This window comes from Cibotium barometz, chromosome 38 (assembly GCF_041138505.1).
Source record: "Cibotium barometz isolate CiBa-2024 chromosome 38, ASM4113850v1, whole genome shotgun sequence".
Lineage (NCBI taxonomy): Eukaryota > Viridiplantae > Streptophyta > Polypodiopsida > Cyatheales > Cibotiaceae > Cibotium > Cibotium barometz.
This window is the reverse complement of record NC_141083.1, coordinates 20,844,078-20,863,255: the sequence shown is the minus strand read 5'-3', so window position 1 is coordinate 20,863,255 and position 19,178 is coordinate 20,844,078. Positions and strand designations below refer to the sequence as shown.

The 19,178-nt window shown below is 40.0% G+C and overlaps 1 protein-coding gene across 1 annotated transcript; it reads right to left on the bottom strand.

The window, feature by feature from the left end:
- Positions 1–13,979: 13,979 nt before the first annotated feature.
- LOC147616456 (leucine--tRNA ligase, cytoplasmic-like) lies at positions 13,980–17,631 on the bottom strand. Its single transcript, XM_086777529.1, has 2 exons — positions 17,587–17,631; positions 13,980–17,495 (listed from the first exon to the last, which is right to left on the bottom strand). Exons 1-2 carry the CDS (start codon positions 17,616–17,618, stop codon positions 14,156–14,158), a joined length of 3,372 nt encoding a protein of 1,123 aa, XP_086633655.1. The 5' UTR covers positions 17,619–17,631; the 3' UTR covers positions 13,980–14,155.
- Between the last annotated feature and the right edge of the window lie 1,547 nt (positions 17,632–19,178).

Genomic DNA, 19,178 nt, shown 5'->3' with positions numbered 1-19,178 from the left:
CCTCTTTTACCTCCGCTACAGATATATCTTCTTCTTCAGCCTCCTGCCCTTGCTCTTCTAGAGATTGCTGATGGAAGACAATGTACATAAGGAATGCCATGGTTTCCTCAAGCAGTCTACACTTTTTGGTGTACAGCTGAATTTATATTCCTCAGGCAGGCTATCAAATCTTCTATTCACATGGTACCTCAGCCTGTCAATGGAGACAATATGATTTATATGCACAAAAACCTTTTCACCTTCCACAATTCTTCTTGCCTCTGTCAGTTGTTTGAAGGTATCCCAATGGTCTGAAAGAAAATCTCTGTGATGCTCCAAAACAGAGCTCATAGTAGTGAAACTTTTCTCATCATCAAGAAAGAAATCCCCAGGGACATAGAAAGCAAAACAATGAGGAAGAAGTGAAAACCAAAAGGGACACAAGAATTTGCAAGAAAACGCGATGCAGGGCCATTTGGAAAATGTCAAGTACTCTCCTCGCATTTTGTTGCAAATTCTCCATTTCTATTGACATCCATCTCCAATCAAATGCTAGGAACATCTTACAATGTTCTGGACAGTAAATGATACTAGGAGGAATTCCCCAGGGCAAAAGAGAGCAAAACAAAGAGGAAGAAATGAAAACTAAAACTAATATAAGAATTTGTAGGAAAACGCGATTTGGACCATTTGGAAAATGTAAAGCACTCTCCTCGCATTTTGTTGCAAACTTCTAAGTCCTATTCATATCCATCTCTAATCAAATCCTAGGGTGATGTACCAGATTCCTAGGCAGTAAGATTCAAGAATTCTATAGATGGAAGAAATATATATCAAAAAACATTGAAAAGAATATAGATCTCTGACCTTTCTTTTCCTCTTCCATACTATTGGAGTTGCCCTGGTGATTCTCTTGCTCTCTTCCAAACTTGAGCTGCAGCCTAGGTAACCTGGAGATCTGGCAGTGGTAGTAGTCTCTTCAGACAGGTTGCAGAGTGGATGGAGTGTGTTGGGTAGGAAGTGATCAGAGGGGGAAGGAAAAGGATGATGGGAGGGTGCTGGCAGGGATGGAAGACGGGGAGGGAAGAGTGTTAATGGATCTGATTATGAAATCATGATTGGCACAATTTCCAAGGCAAAAAGTGACTTTCACACGTGTCAAATTTCAAATTCCAAAAGATTTGGGTGGGACCCACACGTGTGAAAAAACGACTACATTCCACACGTGTGGTATTTATTAGCTACTTTATTTGTATTTTGCAATAATCTATTCACTCTTGTTTAATCTCTCCTAACTCAACTCTCTTGCCTCTCTACCTCCCTACTCTACACCATCAGCATCCTGACCAGCAGCACAGGTTCATCCCCAGCACAGGATACTCATCACCAGCACAGCACACCTAGCTTCCAGCTCAGTAAGACACTCTATTTTCTTTTCTTCTTGTTTAATAGTATATTAGGGTAAGGTACTGATTGATGTGATATAGCTTAGATATCATGATAAATATTATATACATTCCTTAGCTTTTTCCACTGCAAGGAGAAGCAGGAAGACTTTTGAATTGGGCTTGTTGAGTGAGAGCTTGATCACTCCTTGCCTTCTATAGACTCAATCCATCTTGCACCAAGTTGTAAACACACTGAAATGACTGAAGGCATGCTCCAGCATGCTGCCTCAAGAATTTGCAGTAAAACGCGAGGAGGGGGCTTTAGGAATCTCAAACAGCCCAAATCGCATTTTGTTGCAAATTTGAAACTGCTGCTTCATCCACCCCTATCATTGTGATTTTGTGTCTTTCTAGGCTATTCAAGGCTGTATACTCCTTGCATAAACTCAATCCATATTGTTTGTAGTTGTAAAGATAGAGAATTCACTGTAGGAATGTAATAGCATGTTGTTTCAAGTATTTGCAAGAAAACGCGATGGTGAGCTGTTAGGAATTTCAAATTATCAAAATCGCGTTTTGTTACAAATTATTAAATGTTGCTTTATCCACCTTGTCATTGCCTTCTTGTATCATTCCATGTTCTCCATGGTTGTAATCTTTTTCCATTGCTTTGTATGCAGCTTTTCAGAGTGATGGCAAGAACCAAGGCAACTGCAAAGAGAGCTGGCAAGGGGCCAGGGCTTGCAGCAGCAGCAGCAGCTGGGGCAGATATCAAGGAATCTAGTGTGCCTCCAAAGGGAAGAGTTGCACATGGCAGGAAGGGGAAGCCAATGAGCATGCTCTAGCAAAAGTCCAAGAGATTAAAACATTCTGCAGGTGTGCTAAAGGAGATCAGGAAGCAACAAAAAGCTATAGGCTTTGCAATCCCCAAGGCACCTTTTCAGAGACTAGTGAGAGAAATATGTGATAGTTGGCACCTTGGTTTCAGGTGGAACAGGACTGCCATTCTTTCCTTACAGGAAATGGCAGAGGATTACTTGGAGAAATACTTTGAAGATGTAATGCTTGTAGCAGCCCATGCTCACAGGGTAACTCTGATGGCCAAAGACTTCAACACTTTGTCCAGAGTGAGATGGAGGTATGACAAAGCTGGTCCATCCTGTGGAATGGCAGGACATAAAAATGAGAGACATATTATTAATTCCACCTACAAGGAAATTGAAGGTAGATAAGGTGAAGGTTGTTGAAGTAACCCACTCAAAGAGCACCAGAGGGAAAGCTGCTTATGAGGAGTCACTGAAGCAGCAAATAGAAGAATCCAAATCTGCTATATAGATGTGGAGACTGTACAGATGGAGCTGCAGATACAGAGAAGGTTGCAGGAGCTGGGCCCTAACATAGTTGTCCATATTGAAGGTGAAACTTCAGAGAATAATTTTGACTTGACAAAACCATGCTTGGCAGCATTGGCTCATAAGAATGAGTATTGCTCAGATACTATCATTCTTGCAATGCTCTAGTAAGTGTCTTTTATTTTACATTTGTTTGCAAAACAATCCTTATTGTACCTCCTCCTTTACACCTTACCCTAATTATTGTTTTGTCCAATGTAGCATGATGAGAAGCTAGCTGAACCATGCTGTACAGCATACAGTTCATATTATTGATCCTGCAATTTCCTTCAAGTTAAGAGATCCAAAGGAAACTCCCATGGATATTTCCAATTGGTTCAGACACTGTGATTTTGATCATGTCGATATTTTTCTACTTCCATATCATAACAAGCATGTGGGTGACTGCTTCTTTTGGGATTTTTCTTCAAGATTGAGAACTCTTGTAGCCTTTGATTTCTTAATGCTTTTTTCCTTATGCAGTGACCACTGGAGCTTTGCTTCTATTGACATCCAGCAGAAGCAATGCTTTTTATTCAACTCTCTTAGAAACACACACAGAGAGGTGAAATTGTAAGTGGTTTGTGTGCTATTTTTAACTTTAAACTTCATTATTTGGATTTAATGCACACTAACTGAATTATATGTATTGCAGTTGTATTAGAAGGCTTCTAGATGCATTGGATCACTGTCCTCCTAATGTCAATCTTTTGGATTCAATAGAGACAATAGATTTAGAGGTAGAAAGTCGTTCCCTCTACTGATGTCTATTTCATGCTATGCCTTTGAACTTATTGAATAATTTTATTTTGTTTAGATATTAACAGTTTCTAACATATCTTTCCAACTATCCAGACACCACAACAAGATGATTCAAGTAGCTGCGGAGAGTGCTGATTAGTGCCAAATATATACTTTCAAGCTATTTTGAGATAGGACAGCCAGAGCTTGTAAGAAAAAATAATTTTCATTTAGCTTCAAAAAATTTGATATTGGTACAAAGTGTTCTAAATCATCATATCTCATTGCAGATGAGAGAAGATAGCTTCAGCTCGAACTATGTATATAGTTTCAGAGCTGATATAATTTGGAAGTTTTTGAAGTATGCCTCCCCCAAACCTATTGTACCAGCTACTGTCGAGAATTCCGAGAAGGTGTCATACACCTTGATGGCACAGATGATGCGGATGTGGTGCCACAGGAACAAGGACCTAGTACTGATGAGGAGAAGCCACAAGAACAAGGACCTGCTGCTTCTGCTGATGTTATTGAGGAGATGATGGAGCAGCAGCAAACAGATGCTCCAGGGGCAGTAGAGGAGACAATGGAGCAGCACGAAGAGACTGTACACGACAGGATGGAGCAGCAGAAAATAGATTCTCCAAATAAAGATGATACGGTGAGCTTGGACCATGTAGAGCAGCCTCTAGATCAGCCTGTAGATAAATAGAAAATTGTTGTCAAGAATATGTTCTACATATATAATTAAACACTTCTGTACAGAATTTTACTTTATTGAATATAATACCTTTGTTTATGGAGTCTGTGTTATCTCAATTTTTAAATTTTCAATGTCTTTGCATTTTATTGAACTCTCTCTTCTTTTGAGCACCTACAAAAAGCAATATGAAACAATAGGGTAAAGTAAACTAATAGCAGTGCTTAATAAGACTAGGATAAGTCACATGGTATACCTTCTTATTGTTGTAGATAAATAAAAAGTCCTTTGAAATAGAACCTTCTGTCTCAAATAAAATGTCATTGCGCAATTGAGCTAGGGAGCAACATTGTCTTAATGAGATATTGACTAGCACATCACCATTCTCAACAACATCAATATCAAGAAGTTTATTTTCTGCACCAAAAGAATCTTCATCTTGATCCATTGGGACTAGTTTTGTACCTAGCATTCGACTGCGCTTCTAATAAAAAGAAAAAATGAAATTTTGTGATGCAACCATGTACTTCAGTTGCATAGAAGGTTGGACAACCTCACAAAACACTGAAGTACATGTCTTCTTATCCCAACCTTTATCCAAAAATTGTGGCATGCATGCCAGACTTGTTGCTTTAACTGTGAACATTGTTTTTGAAACCTTCACTGGAAAGGTATTAAACAAGTCTACAAAAACTGTGAGAGGCATGCATAAAGAAATTTTTATTATCCTTGTGGCAATATTGGGCCTCAGAGCTTTCTGTACTTCTTTGAAAAGCTTGGCCTTATATGCCTCTGTAACACTAAAATGTGGGAGAGGCCAATCCACTGAATTCCATGCCGGAAGGTCTTGTTTTCTTAACACACCATGTGTGTTTGCATTGTCCAACACAACTGATAAAAATGATCAGTAAAAAATATACCGGATTGAGCTAGCTCTGTTGCACATCGACCTTGGTATTGTTGTTCTCCTATCGATCCATGCAAAACATCTATAAATCCCAGAATACAATCGATGTTTTGCCATGTCTCATACGATGAAGGGTATAAATCTGAAATAAAATAACACAAGAATGTCAATAAGCAAAGAAAGAAAGCTTTATCTTAAAAATCCATACACCTCATAAAGAACAAAACCACAATCGAAAAATATACAATTAGGCCTGTGTTGCGGAAGATCATTTGGATAGTCTCGCAAGACAAGTTCTTTATGCATGTACACATGCTGAATCAAAACTTCTTTCACCGATATCTTCCCTCTGGTGATTTTAAAATCTCGTACTCTTCCCTTCCATGATGCCAAGAAAATGTTTTTTGTCTAGGGTCTCTTTCTTTTGCTAGGTTGCATGAGCACCCATGCTCCTTTCGAAACACTAAACCTTTCCCAAGTTCCTTCCGTTTTGACTGTACTTGAATTCTCTACCGAAGAAATAGAAGAAGCAGGTCAACGGGGTAAGGATGTGTGGTATAATTCTGCCTTCATAGCATATTCACCATGGAGACCTTGTGAATTTGTAACCACAGCAAAGTAATGTAAATAAGATAACAAAGTGAAGTTTCAAGAAAGAGAAAGTGGGCAGACAGACAGTTGACAAGAAACATCTTACTCTAAGCCAAACAGGATCAAGGGAGCAGTTTTGGAAAAGAAGAGGCTGCTGCACAATGAGGCAGTGGTGTAGAATGGTAGACCTTTCGAAGGAAAGGCAGCACAACATTTCAAAGTTCAAAGGAAGGTGGAAGCGGGAAGGCCCTTGTAAGAGAAAATGTCAGACTAGATTCTATCTTCATGTCCAAAGATCTTGTGAGAATAAAAAACCAATCTCCACATTAATGTAGCACGCTTGTACCTACATAAAATATTGTTTCTTTTATCTATTTTCTCTTATTTTTGTGAATTTCCAACGTTACGTTGGCCCTCTGTTCATTGGTTGAGAGCTTATTTTTCCAAACCGTAAAAGGCCCCAAAATGAGCTCCCTTTTTTCCTAATGAGACTCTACCATCTGGCCTCAAAGTGGATTTTGGTAAGTAGAGATGTTGTTTTTGTCGAAAACTCATTTCAGCCCATGCTTTCATGCAAAAAAACAACAGAATGTATGCTCACATGACATGTTTGATTTGCTCCTACCTTTATTTAATGGAGGGCAGCCATATGTAGAGCAATTGAATGCTCAACCAAGTGCTGAAATTCAGCCTTTACAGATGCAAAATCAGCTTGCAAATCAGCCTTTTGTGATGAGGCAATTATTGAGGATGTAGTGGATGAGGAGAGAGAAGCCATAGAAGAATCTAGGCGTATGCCAAAATGGCTTGTGCAGACATTGAGGGATAGCAAGTGGTAGCTCCTTTACCTAGCAGAACTCGTGCAGGTTCTCATCATGCGGATCATGTTCTCATTTCTACTTTATGTAATGAGGAGGAACCTGTTTCCTTTCAGGAAGCACAGGGTTATGATCATTGGATGCATGCTGTGTAGGATGAGTGTAGCTCTATACTCAAGAATGACACCTGGCATTTGACAGATCTACCTCATGGCAAGAAGGCCATTGGTACTAAGTGGGTTTACAAGTTAAAACGCAAAGTAGATGGTAGCATTGATCGCTACAAGGCTAGACTTGTTGCAAAGGGGTATGCCCAGCAAAAGGGAATTGATTATGATGAGACCTTTGCACCCACATCTCGTATGATTACCATTAGGTGTCTCATTGCTTTGGCAGCACATCATGGCTGGAATGTACATCAGTTGGACATTAAGACTGCATTCTTGAATGGTGATTTACATGAGGAGGTGTATGTATCGCAACCTCCTGGTTTTGTTGTGAAAGGAGAAGAGTCTAAAGTATGCCGGCTGAAAAAGGCTCGTTATGGCCTTAAGCAAGCTCCTAGTGCATGGTATGAGAAACTTCATGCATACTTGGTTGCAAATGATCTTTGCAACAGTCCAATAGAGAGTACCCTCTATGTGAAGAGGAGTAAGGACACATTTTTGGTCATTGTTATATATGTTGATGACATGCTGCTCATGGGACCCAATATAGATCATATTTCAGCCTTTAAGTCTAATTTACAGTCATCATTTGAGATATCAGATTTGGGGTCCTTACATTGCTATTTAGGGATTCAGTTTATGCAGCAGCGCAATGATGGCATTGTTATGCTGCAGTCTAAATATATATAGAAGCTATTAAAAAGGTTTAATCTTGAAGACTATAAACATGTGGCTACACCTATGGAGACAGGTACTCGACTTAGTCTTCAAGATGCAGGAGACTCTTTTGATATGCTAGATGTATCAGCAGACTGTTGGATCCCTTCTTTATGTGTGCAACATGAGGCCAGATATACAGTATATGGTCTCACAATTGAGCAGATTTATGGCCTACAGTTGAGTGTATGTGGCTCAGACGTTTTATGGTTGATTTGGGTGTTGGACAGTCGTCTAGCACTACGATTTTCATTGATAGCCAGAGCGTTAGCAGTTGTTGCGAAGGAACCCAATGTTTCATGCTCGCACTAAGAACATTGAGGTGCATTACCACTATGTCAGGGAAAGACTCTCTGGGCAGATATCAGGTTGGTCTATGTGCCTACACATGACAACATGGTAGATTTATTCACGAAGGCTCTTCCTCATGAAAAGTTTGAAGCTTTTCGTAAAGCTTTGGGCTTACTACCTTTTCAGGATTGATCGGCCATACCATGTACATGTTCACATCATCACTCCAAGGGGGATTTGTAGCATTATATGGTAGTGATGTGTGTGAACACACTTAGGACCGCCGGGGCACTTTTTCTCTCACTAGGAGGTTTTTTCTCTCATGTGTATGTACACCCTCTTATCTACTCATTTTGGGGTGTGTACTTATCTTTTGTATCTGGCACACATTTGTTTATTCTAATCTAGTGAGTTTGTGTACTCTCAAGCTTCTCTATCTTGTGTGTGCCTAACCCCAATTCCAACATATAGAACCTTACATATAATACACACACAGAATTGCCAAACAAAGATGCATAACTGACTCTATGTATTTATTCTTTGCATATATCTTCTGTCAGTTCTTAGCACATAAATAATCATTTGGATTGAGAAACAAAGTGCTCTATTATCCGACATACCTTTTGAGATCTTATTCCTAAGCTACCTCTAAGCTAAGGTAAAAGTAATAATAAAGCTAAGGCGGTTTGTTTCCTAAGCTAATACCCATGACTAGGATTCTTTGGATAAGTACTAATAAATCATGATTATGTAAATTTTAAGTAAATATATGTTGATGAAATCTTAATCCATATCAATCTAATGGCTATCTAAAATCAATATCTATAATATGAGTGAAAGGATGTATTTTTCTATAAGAATCTATTTGAGAAGATAAATAAATAAATATCTTTTAATTTTTTGGATTGTTTGGTTTGGGTTCCAGATTGGTACTCTAACCATATAGTAAGGTAACCAAACCTTATCTTTGTGCGTGAGTCCTAATGTTGGCACCAACATCAACTATGGAACATGTTGAGCTAGTGGAGATCCTGATCCGAAAGGATGATCCTGATCTTGGAAAGGATGCGGATCATCTAGACTTTCAAAAATGCAGCTATTAGGCAAGAGGTGGAATTTCTTTACTAAAATATGCTATCACACTTTGCATAGTGCCCTAGTTTGGTGTAATGGGAAAATCATCGAGACCCATAAAGTCTCCACAGCATTCTAAATGGAGTCTGCTTATCTCTCAAACACTCTTTCTTCTAGCACTTGAATAGAACTTTTAAGCTCCTTGAGTTTATCTCTCCTTTTCATTAAACTATAATATTCATGATTTGCTTTTAAATTCATGATCTCCTCTTCATATTCATCCAACTTATCTACTACTTTCTATTAAATTAGCATATTCTTCAAGATTTTCTTTTGAATTCCTAATCTCCTCTTTATATTCATCCAGCTTATCTCTTAATTTTCTGGGTCCAATAGCTTTCTTTTTAAGTTGGTTGATCTTCAAAACATCCTAAGCTTTCTGGTCTTCTAGTTCAACATTTCTTTTCTCTAGCTCTTGATTAGTTAGCTCCAAAGTTGTCACTTCATTTTGGGTTGCTCTACATTATGATGGTAAGCCTTAGCCTATTCTTTATAAATAATGCATTCTCATTGAAAACATGCAAGTTGTTCATCTTTCTCAACAAGTAGTTGTTTGCTTTTATCATGCTAATTTCCAACTTGAGTAGAAGAGTGGGCCGTTGAAGTCTTTGTTGGTATCTTTGCATAACCTCTTGCAGTTGTTGTTGGTGTCAGAATGTGACCTGGCCCTCTAGATCCACCTCCTTTGGATCCATTTACTTTGGATGTATCATCTAGATTTCTACTTATTAGGGTGTTAGGTCAGTAGTCAGGATCAATTAAAAACTTAAATTTTTCTATATAATCAGCATATAAATCTTCCATGAGCTACTTGATCTGAGCTTCATATATGTCTAGCACTTGCTGATAGACCTCTAGATCTTCAGCGACATCCATTGCATTAATTCGACTTTGTAAGATTTGGAGTCTTGCTCGATCAAATTTAGATGCAACTTCATGTTGATTCATTGCAAATAAATGCCGAGTCATCAAATTTTGACATTGGAATTTTGAACTTATATATTTCTGCCAGAAGTCCAGGATTTACTCTTGCATATCCAAGACTTCCACTTTATTTGGAAAAATTAAAGGAATGGAACTTCTTGTTACATCAGGAATCTCTGGAGTCTTCTTCACAGGTTTCGAACCCTTCTAATTCTCGAGATTCCGCGAGTGCCTCTGTCTGTGCTTGCACTTCCACCTCCAGCTCTTTCCTTGAGGTCTTTTCTTTGGATATTTCCTTATGGGACCCCTCCCACATCTCTTTATCTTGAAACTTCTTCACTTTCTTCTGAAAGTGAAGTGTCCCCTGTGCTCCTAAGGTAGCTGTAATAATAGGGTTCTATACAGTGGTGGAGATCCCTTGATGGAGAAAAGTGTAAATATTGCCCAATCTTTATCTTTGAATGAGGGCCTACTCTGTTAAGCTCTACTTGCAGTAGATGATTAAACAAGATGTGTGCCCATGCAACAGGCTTTCCAATAGATGCATACAAATATGAACCTAGTGTCCTCTTCAACATGTAAGTGAGCTTATGGGTGAGGATGATAATTTTAATGAGAAACCTAAAATGTATTATCTTGAGCTTCTTTGTGATTATTACCCTTGTACTCCTTGCCAAATGCTTTGGAGCTGAAGTAAAACTCCATATCCTCTTCTATGGTGGCTGATGGAACATCCATTGCTACCTTCAAAGGTAAATGAAAAACCTTGGCCACATACTCAATAGTGAATAAGTGATATCCGTGTGTGGTGGTCTTCACCACCCCATTCTTTTCATGCAACTTCTCTTCTGCACATTCAAGCTCATGGTCGGAGGGTTCCAATGGAAGGGAAGTAAACAACTGCAACCCTACCTTCTGCAATTATGTGCGATTGAAGCTGGTGTTGACATCTTGAATTTCTTGTCAACTTCTCAAATTCCACCATGATTGTAGAGAGAGCTTGCAAGTTATGTGAGCTATGTGTGAGAGAGAATGGAGAGCAAGAAAGAAATAAACTTTGTGAAAGCACTTGGTGAGAATGAAAAATGTATTTTTGTAAGTGTCTTTGTCCTTGAGAAAGGTACAGATTCATGAATCATGGATTCAAGGAACACACAAATCAAGGTGACAAGGTGGCTAAGAGAAATCGAGACCACCCCACGATGTAATACTAATGACCCCAATGGCCTTGCACTTTACCCAATGCATGTGTCATGCATGTGTGTGACAGAAATCGTTTACACAGGCATAGGTTTTGGCAATTCACTAAAATAGGGTTTCAATATGAACCCATTAATTGGCTTTGACAATTTCACCCCATCTAGCGATGTTAGCCTAAATGTGCCCATACCAAATTTTGGATGTGGACCCATTTTGGATAAGGTCCAATCCACCTTAGCTCGAGCTTGAGCTTACTTGGATGTGGACCCATTCTGGAATTGAGTAATAAAACTAGATCACCCAGATCAAAAATCTTGAACTTTGTATTTTGGTCCACAAAGAGCTTCCAATGTCTCTGGATCACATCAGCATTCTAGCTACTCTAAAGTCTATGTCCTCCAATGCCAACTGCTCCAAATGATGCATGACTGATTTCTTCAGAGAATCACTGCTACTTGAAAACTGGGAATGATGAATTCCATCAGCATAACTGCTTCTAAACCATACACTAATGAAAAAGGAATGTGACATGTTACCAATTTATAAGCTCTCCAAAATGCCCATAGTGACCTGTTATACCACTTTATAAGCTGTCCAAAATGCCCATAGTGTCGAATATAACTATGTTCTCAATTTGTCTGATTTTGATTAACTATCTTCTTCAAGATTTTTTGCAACACTTGGTTTGTGGATTCAGCCTGATCATTTGCCTATGGGCAGACCCCAAGGCCGAAACATTGTGGCATCTGATATGGTTTGACAACTTCTTGAGGGAGAAAACCTTGAGGTTCTTAGTCCTCCTCCTACTCTCCTTCACTGGAGCTTCACCCAAAGATAGGGCAGTTTAATATCCTTTTCAGGAAGTTTATGGCACTGTTTAGGGAGCCAGTTGGTGAATCTAGGGCTTGGAGGACCATAGTAACGGCTCTTGTTTTCAGGTCTTTCATTGGTACTCTGCTCGTATCTACGCTCAATTGGCTTATTTCTTTTCAAAGCTCACTTACTGAGGTGGATCCAAAGGAGTTTAACCTTCTTAGCAGGAAAGCACTTTGTTGAGTGCTAGTTGTTTGTTGGGATCAAAAGCTGGATGGGTTTGAGGAAGTGTGGTTTAATGGGCTATATTCGAATGCACCAACAATTAGAGAGTGCTCTACCCACTCAGTGGGGAGCCAATATTAGGAGTAAAAGGAGGGTTATTCATTGATTCCTCATTTAACGAGGCGGATGACTCTCGTGAATCTCCCTAATAATAATTTCTATTGCTAGTGAGCTTTAAGATGTATAATTTTTGGCACTTGTAATAATGTCCAGTCGAAGTGGAATGTTAACTGATCCTCCGGTTAACTAAGCTTTTACGAAATTGAATCTATTTACAAGTGATTTATGCCATAAAATCTCTTATTTTAGATCACTTTGTAAGTTAGTTCGCTCGAACGATTTTTTAGCACTCAAATGTATATCTATTAATTTTTCCACTCTTATGTCCTCATAACGATGTAAACAAGAGATAACAAAGCTAAGTGTAATGCTGACATCAATGGAATGTACATTAGTTTAGCTAGAGCACACATATACATGGTTTAGACTAAGGCAAACCGCCCAAGTTTGGGTGCTCGGATACTTAGTATGTATAAACGATAACTCCAGCAAACAAGAATGGACACTTCCCTTTGTGTGAGATTAAGAGCACTAGCTTCTCTACTCTACCTTATCTCTTGAGTGTGTGTGGTGAGAGTGTGAGAGCTTACAAGTTATTGCATACCATTGTTGCTTCTTACTATGTCTCGCTTCTTCAAGGTATTCCACATCCAACACCGCGGGTAACAATAGTGAAAGCTATTGCAATGGGTTAGTTGCAACACAAGCGGTTGGAGAGCCTCCCTTGGGAAGCTCTAAATAGGTACAACTTAAATCCCCATGACAAAGGCAACTTTGTTTTGTTGTCGCACAGTGACCCATTGCTTTGTTTGAAAATAAGCTAAACATTAGCAGTGCTACCAAGGAGACAAGGTGTCCTCCTTAGCTTGTGAGGTGGTTTTCTTTGTGTTCCTTTCATCCCCGTTTTCATATTTTGTGCAAAGAAGATAAGGGGTGTGAAAAGAAAGGAGAAAAGATGTTGATTTTTATGTTTCCATGTTTAATCTCATTAGCATTTATTAGTTTGAATGTTTGTGTGCTTTTTAGTGTGTTTTAATCTCTTTGTTTTAAAAATAAATAATCATGTACTTTTTAGCTTTATGTAAAGTTATGTCAAGCTTTTTAACTAGTTGTGTTAACAAATTTGATAGCTTAGATTGCATATTAGATATTAGTAATGCATTTGCATCACATTATATGTGTTTTGCACCTTAATTTGTGTTAATTAGAATAATTAATTAACTCTCTCTGTTAACTTTGCAAAGAATAACAAGCCTCAAGTTGGAGTGATGGCGCTAACAAAGAAGGCGGCATAGACTACCATAGAAAGAACTTAAATGGATGTATTGAAATTTCGTAACAGTTTAAACACCAAAGAGGGTAGTGGCAAACCACATGCCAAACAAGAAACAACACTTATTAAAAGGTCGGATATGGTATCTATTATCAACAACCTGACAAATGCACAAGGTCCTTTGAGCATGCACATGGGCTCCTAGCCAAGCAATAACTTCAAATACCTCATAATATAAAAATGGCCATCACTTGATTTATTTATTTTTGATCCTATTCGTGTCAACAGCAAAATCTCATTTCCATCTCCGAGCTGGAGGAACTAAATATCATCAGAGACAGTTGAAGCACTTGGGTTCTCCTATAATTCCCTGCAATCTTAAGGGGTCCTTAAAGTACTTCTAAGTTCCCACCCATCTTTGTTGACACTCTTGCTAACGCTCTCATTTACCATTAGAGCATTTGAGACCTCTCCTTCCAAGTTCCCTCTCCCTAAGTTACCCATTATCCAGAATGTTAACACTATTGTTTTCTTTGGTATTCAGTTTAAACTAAACTCCTGCAAGCACAACAAAGAAGAACAGGTATACATGCTGAAGCGAAGAGCATCGAAACCATATTTCATATTAATGTCACAAAACCAAAGTATTTAAGAACTCGTACTAAAATACTCAGTTAACGTCAAGATGATAACTACCTTGCAGGTGGAAGCCTTCGGCTGAAAATATCCTTAACTGAGAGAGAGGGACAAAATTGGGCGCACTGGAGCCATCGTAGATTTCAAATATGCACTCTGCTCACACCATTTTCTAGCTTCTCATCTTCTGGGACATCAGCACGTGAAAGGAATATTGCAACAGGGCTTCCTGGCGATGGAGGAGACTGCTTCAAGACAGACATTCGAGATCCCACCATGTGAAGAGCATGTGGATCTGTGAAAGAAAAGACAGTCAGCTCCTCCAAAGCCAAATGCCTCTTGATCAAGTCCAAATTCTCTTGAAGAACTTGTATTTCACCAAACGGCAGCTTTACATCCAAAGCATGAGACCCCACAGCAAGAGTTTCATCCTTCTTGAATTTTAGAAAAGAGGAGCATATCTTTTTGATCTGTTTCAAGTCGCCTAGCTCTCCAACAGCACTGCTCTGTAAAGCATCCATAATCTCTGCATCCGGAGCAAAGCTCTTTGTCTGAGTGTCAAACTTCTGCTGTAAAATTTTCAAGCATTCTTCCTTCCAGCCATCATACTTTTCAGCCACATATATAAGCCCTATTGTGGGTTTGGAGTCGCTTGAGACAGGTGCCTTACCCTTCTTCGTTGTCATCTGCTTTTGCAACAGCTTTCTGAAAAGAGTGATTGTATCTTGCAGATATCTATTTGCTCGCTGCAATATTAAATCTGCAGGAGGTGCTGTAGGCCAATTAGCTTGGACTGCAAAGCCCTCCCTCCCCATGAATGATGACCACACATGCTCCGCATAGTGAGGACAAATAGGAGTAAGGAGACGTGTCTGCACGTCCATGAACCTATATATAAGGTCCCTGTTCATTCCCAGAGCACCACATGACAGTCGGTATTCATCCCGGGCTGTCTGAAGATCATAAAAACCAGTTTTCAATGCTTCTCGAAACATATAGGACTCATAATTGTGCTCTGTTACATGCACAGCTATGTTTATCTCATTCTCAAAAACCTTGTCAGCAAAAAGGGTGGCAGGTCCTTCTCTCAAGGAAAACTCTGATGCCTGCACTTCCTTCATCCATGTAATCTCTTTTGTCAAGCGAAGGATTGCAGAGTTAGCTGTCTCAAAAACAAAGTTTGCATCGTCCATAAGATCCCCAGCATCTGCCAGTGCAAATCTTGTCGCATCAGCTGAGAATTCCTGTGTGGCCTGTTTCAAGGTTCGGAAGTTTCCTGTAGATTTGGACATCTTCTCAGAGTTGAGCATCAGGAATCCATTACACCTGAAAGCTCTGGGCCACTTCTCCTTCGGAAACATTGCTGTGTGGTTATATATGCAAAAGGTGAGATGATTTTGAATCAAATCCTTTCCCGACACACGAAGATCAAAAGGATACCAGTACTCAAACTCTTGCTTCATCTGTTTCAATTGATTTTCAGGAATGTCTGTAGAGGGGAACGGTCCATCACAAAAAATATGATTCCAGACTTCATCAGTCAGCTGGTCAACTTTGATACCATCCATCTTGTGCCCGTAGATGTCTCCTCCCTGTAACAGATGAGCTATAGTGTAGTATGCCATGTAGATTGTGGAGTCTGACAGAGATTCTATAAGAAACTGTTCATCCCAAGGAATACGAGTCCCTAACCCAAAGGATCGCGAGCAAGCCCACTGATTAAGCCAGCCAAGTGTATGCTCAAATCCATGCCTAGTCTCATCATTGTACAGTTCCATCGCTGATAAACAATTTTCGGCTTTTGATTTCCACTCAGCCTCGCCATAAATAAGATACCATTGATCTGTCAATGCAACAACACATTCATCCCCAGACCTGGACATTACTTTGTGCTCAGGCTCACTGTATTTCACTCCCTGTCCACTCTGTAGCAGCATCTCTTTGATAAGAGGTTTGGCATCCTGCACCTTCTCACCTTTATACTGACCCACCAGCATGATGCCATCTGTAAACCCTTTCAAATATGTCCTTTTTTTGGCCTCTGCTAGCAGCTCTTTATCATTCTGGCTTTTGATCTTCAGGTCTAAGCAAACAACTTCTGCAGACTTGTCTCCAATGTCAGGAATGTTGATGATGGGGATAACATCAAATGGAAGCACCCACTCATCCTTGACCCCAAACTTGGCACGAAAGGCGGGCTTGTTTTTCAGATCTAAAAGGGCCATGTAATCATCGGGTGAGTCACTAGGGACACTTGTCACTATGCCTGTTCCTTTATCAGTAAGAATAGTCAGCATGGGAAGAGCATACACAACCTTGTTCATAGAGAGTGGGGCAATGAGGGGCAGACCTATCAGGTCATGGCCAGTCAGGACAAGCAGACATGTGGGATTCTCAGGGACCCTGGATAAGAACTGGAAAGCAAGGTTGCGTGCAGCCCGACTGGTTACCACGAAAACATCGGTGTCATTGACCTCAAAAGCACCATACTCCCCGTCAGGCAGCACCCATAAATTGGTTTGGCCATACATGGTCTCAGGCCGCAGTGTTGCAGCTGCCAAGTAGACATTTTTTCCCTCCAAAGACTGCAGCTTACCTGAAAAAGGAGGCTTCACTTGCAGCTTAATGAGAGTGTATTCTTGTGGTTGGACTCCTTCCCCAGATGCCCTGTCATGGTCAGCACATGGCTGGCCATCACGAGGAGAGTAGATGGCATATCTCAAATCCTTCACCACTTTCCCCTGCTTTTTTAGAGCCCTAAACTGCCATCTGACAAAAGAATCATAGTAGGGATTCATATCCGTAGTTATGAAGGACCGTCGCCAGTCCACACCGACACCAAAGGCCTTCAGATCTTCCATGGCAATGGCAGGAAAGAAGGTCAGCCAGTAGGCAGGGTCTCTGAACTTAGGAATCTCCTGTGCTGAGATGCCAAGGGAGGACATAATATTCCATTGGTAAACTTCACCCCCGGATTTCGCCTGGGCTTTAGATTTCTTGCTCTTGAACTTCTCAGGCTCAGCTTTGACTGCAGTCTCGTCTGGGGTTGGGGTTAGGGTTCCGGTTAGGGTTTCCTGTTCTGGGAACTCAGGGGGATTGCCGAATCGGGCGATTTCGCGCTCTAGCTTGTCTGCGCAAGCTTTAATAGGCATCCCGGTGCAATGGAAACCGAAGGGAAAGAGGACATTGCGGCCTTTGAGGCGAAAAAAAGCAGAGGCAAATTCAAGCTTCGAGAAGGAGAAGGCATGACCCAGGTGGAGGGCGCCATTCATGTAAGGGTAAGGGAAGTTACCAAAGAACTTGTCGCCATGCGAGCGGGGGTGGGGGGGGGCGTCGATTTCGAACACGCGGGCCTCCTCCCATCTACGCTGCACCTCCTCCTGAATCCGCAGCAGCTCGTCTCGCCGCGCGAAGCTCTTGACGCCCTCCAGCGCCGAGGTCGCCATGGATCCTCTGCTCCCACAGTTTGTGCTGCACAGAGATCTGCAGGGAAGATGACAAAGATGATGATGATGAAGAAGAAGAAGAAAATAAGATGATGACTAAGAAACGTTCAAAGAATAAAGGGTTGTACCGCAGCTTCTTCGATTGAAGACCAAGCCACATATTTGTAAAAGAAAACTTAATTTTCAGGAAATTTGCCCTCATATGACTTCAAACGTTTTTTTAATTAATTTTTTGTTGTTGGTGCTTCAATTTTCGGTCCAAATAATTGAAGATATATTAAGGCTGGAAGGTTTAGACGGGAGGAAAAATTAAAAAGAGAAACCTTAGATGTATTTGAGTAAGGCTATTAATTTTTAAAATAATTAATTTTGAACGTAAATTTTAGGCGGGAGGCGGGAGAAAAGGAAGATTTTTATATGTAAAATTTTGATACAAGCAAACTATATACATTATAAAAAAAAGAGAGATGTACATTTGAGAGAAAAACCTGACTTGGACGATACATCAACTAGAAAGGCTTATTTACAAAAGGACACTGTACATTTGATACTATAGAAGTGCCTTTCTATCAAAAACCTATAGAAAACAACCATTTTCTTCACTGAGGCCTACATATTTACATACTTTAGGTGATAGAGGTACAAAATTATGTCCTTCCACGATAGATCTCTTGAAGTCTGCAGTCCTTTCCCACACAGAAAGAAATGATGTGTTGTAGTCTTGTTGTTGTTGTTCTAGCACATCATCATCAACCACAATCGGGTTGTTTCGAGTCCCCAGCTCATTGTTTAGATATTGTTCTCCCTCAGTGTTGTCGCTGCCTTCATCTTCATGTTGAGCTCGGGGTGCTAGATTCATCTGGTTGAAATACCTTTTGGCGGGTTCGTCGGAGAAGAAAATTTCTTCGATCTCGATACATTGGGTCAAGTGAGGGAGTTTCATTACTTTCCAAACAGTAGTTGATCTTTGCTTGTTGATGCCGGAACCAGTTTTGGGAATGATCCATGAAGCAGCCTGGTAGTATTTACCCGTACGTACCATCTTCAAAAGTGTGCTTTGCAATGAGGCTCCCAGTTTATTAGCTATGTAGTTGTCCATATATACATAAGCTCTCTCAAATAAGTTTACAGGTGATAGGCAAACCTTATTTTTTAAGTCTACTTGGCCATACAAAGCATATAGCTGTCTACCTCTTGTTATCCCTTCAGTCAAGATGTTGTGTGAGAAAAATTCAAAGTGTGGCTTGTGCAAATCCTTCATATAGTAGCCTATCATTCCTTCTAGTGTGTGCATCCTAATCTGTCGAAGGCCTCTACACATCACTAGACCACCTTCAAGTTTAAACATATCCCACCCCAAGTATCTCTTTATGGTTTTACCCATGCTAATTAAAGATGGTGCCATTAAACTAGCTACCATTTGAAAGTGCAAGTGATTTAATATGCCCCCTTCTCTAGAGCAAAAAGACCTTTAAAGCATTCCATTCTAACGAATTCTTCTAATGGTTCCCAAAATAAGACAATTTAATATCACCATTCCCAATACCTATTGTCACAGATACTTCAAACAGCCTTGTTTTTTTCTCTGCTAGGAATTTAGGTATCTTGTGAACCAACGGTTCGGATGTCTCTGGCTTTTTGCCTTTCTTATCCGAGTGTGTCAATCCTGTAGTTCACAAGAGTTTAAAATTGAAATTTAGGTCACATAGGGGCATCATTG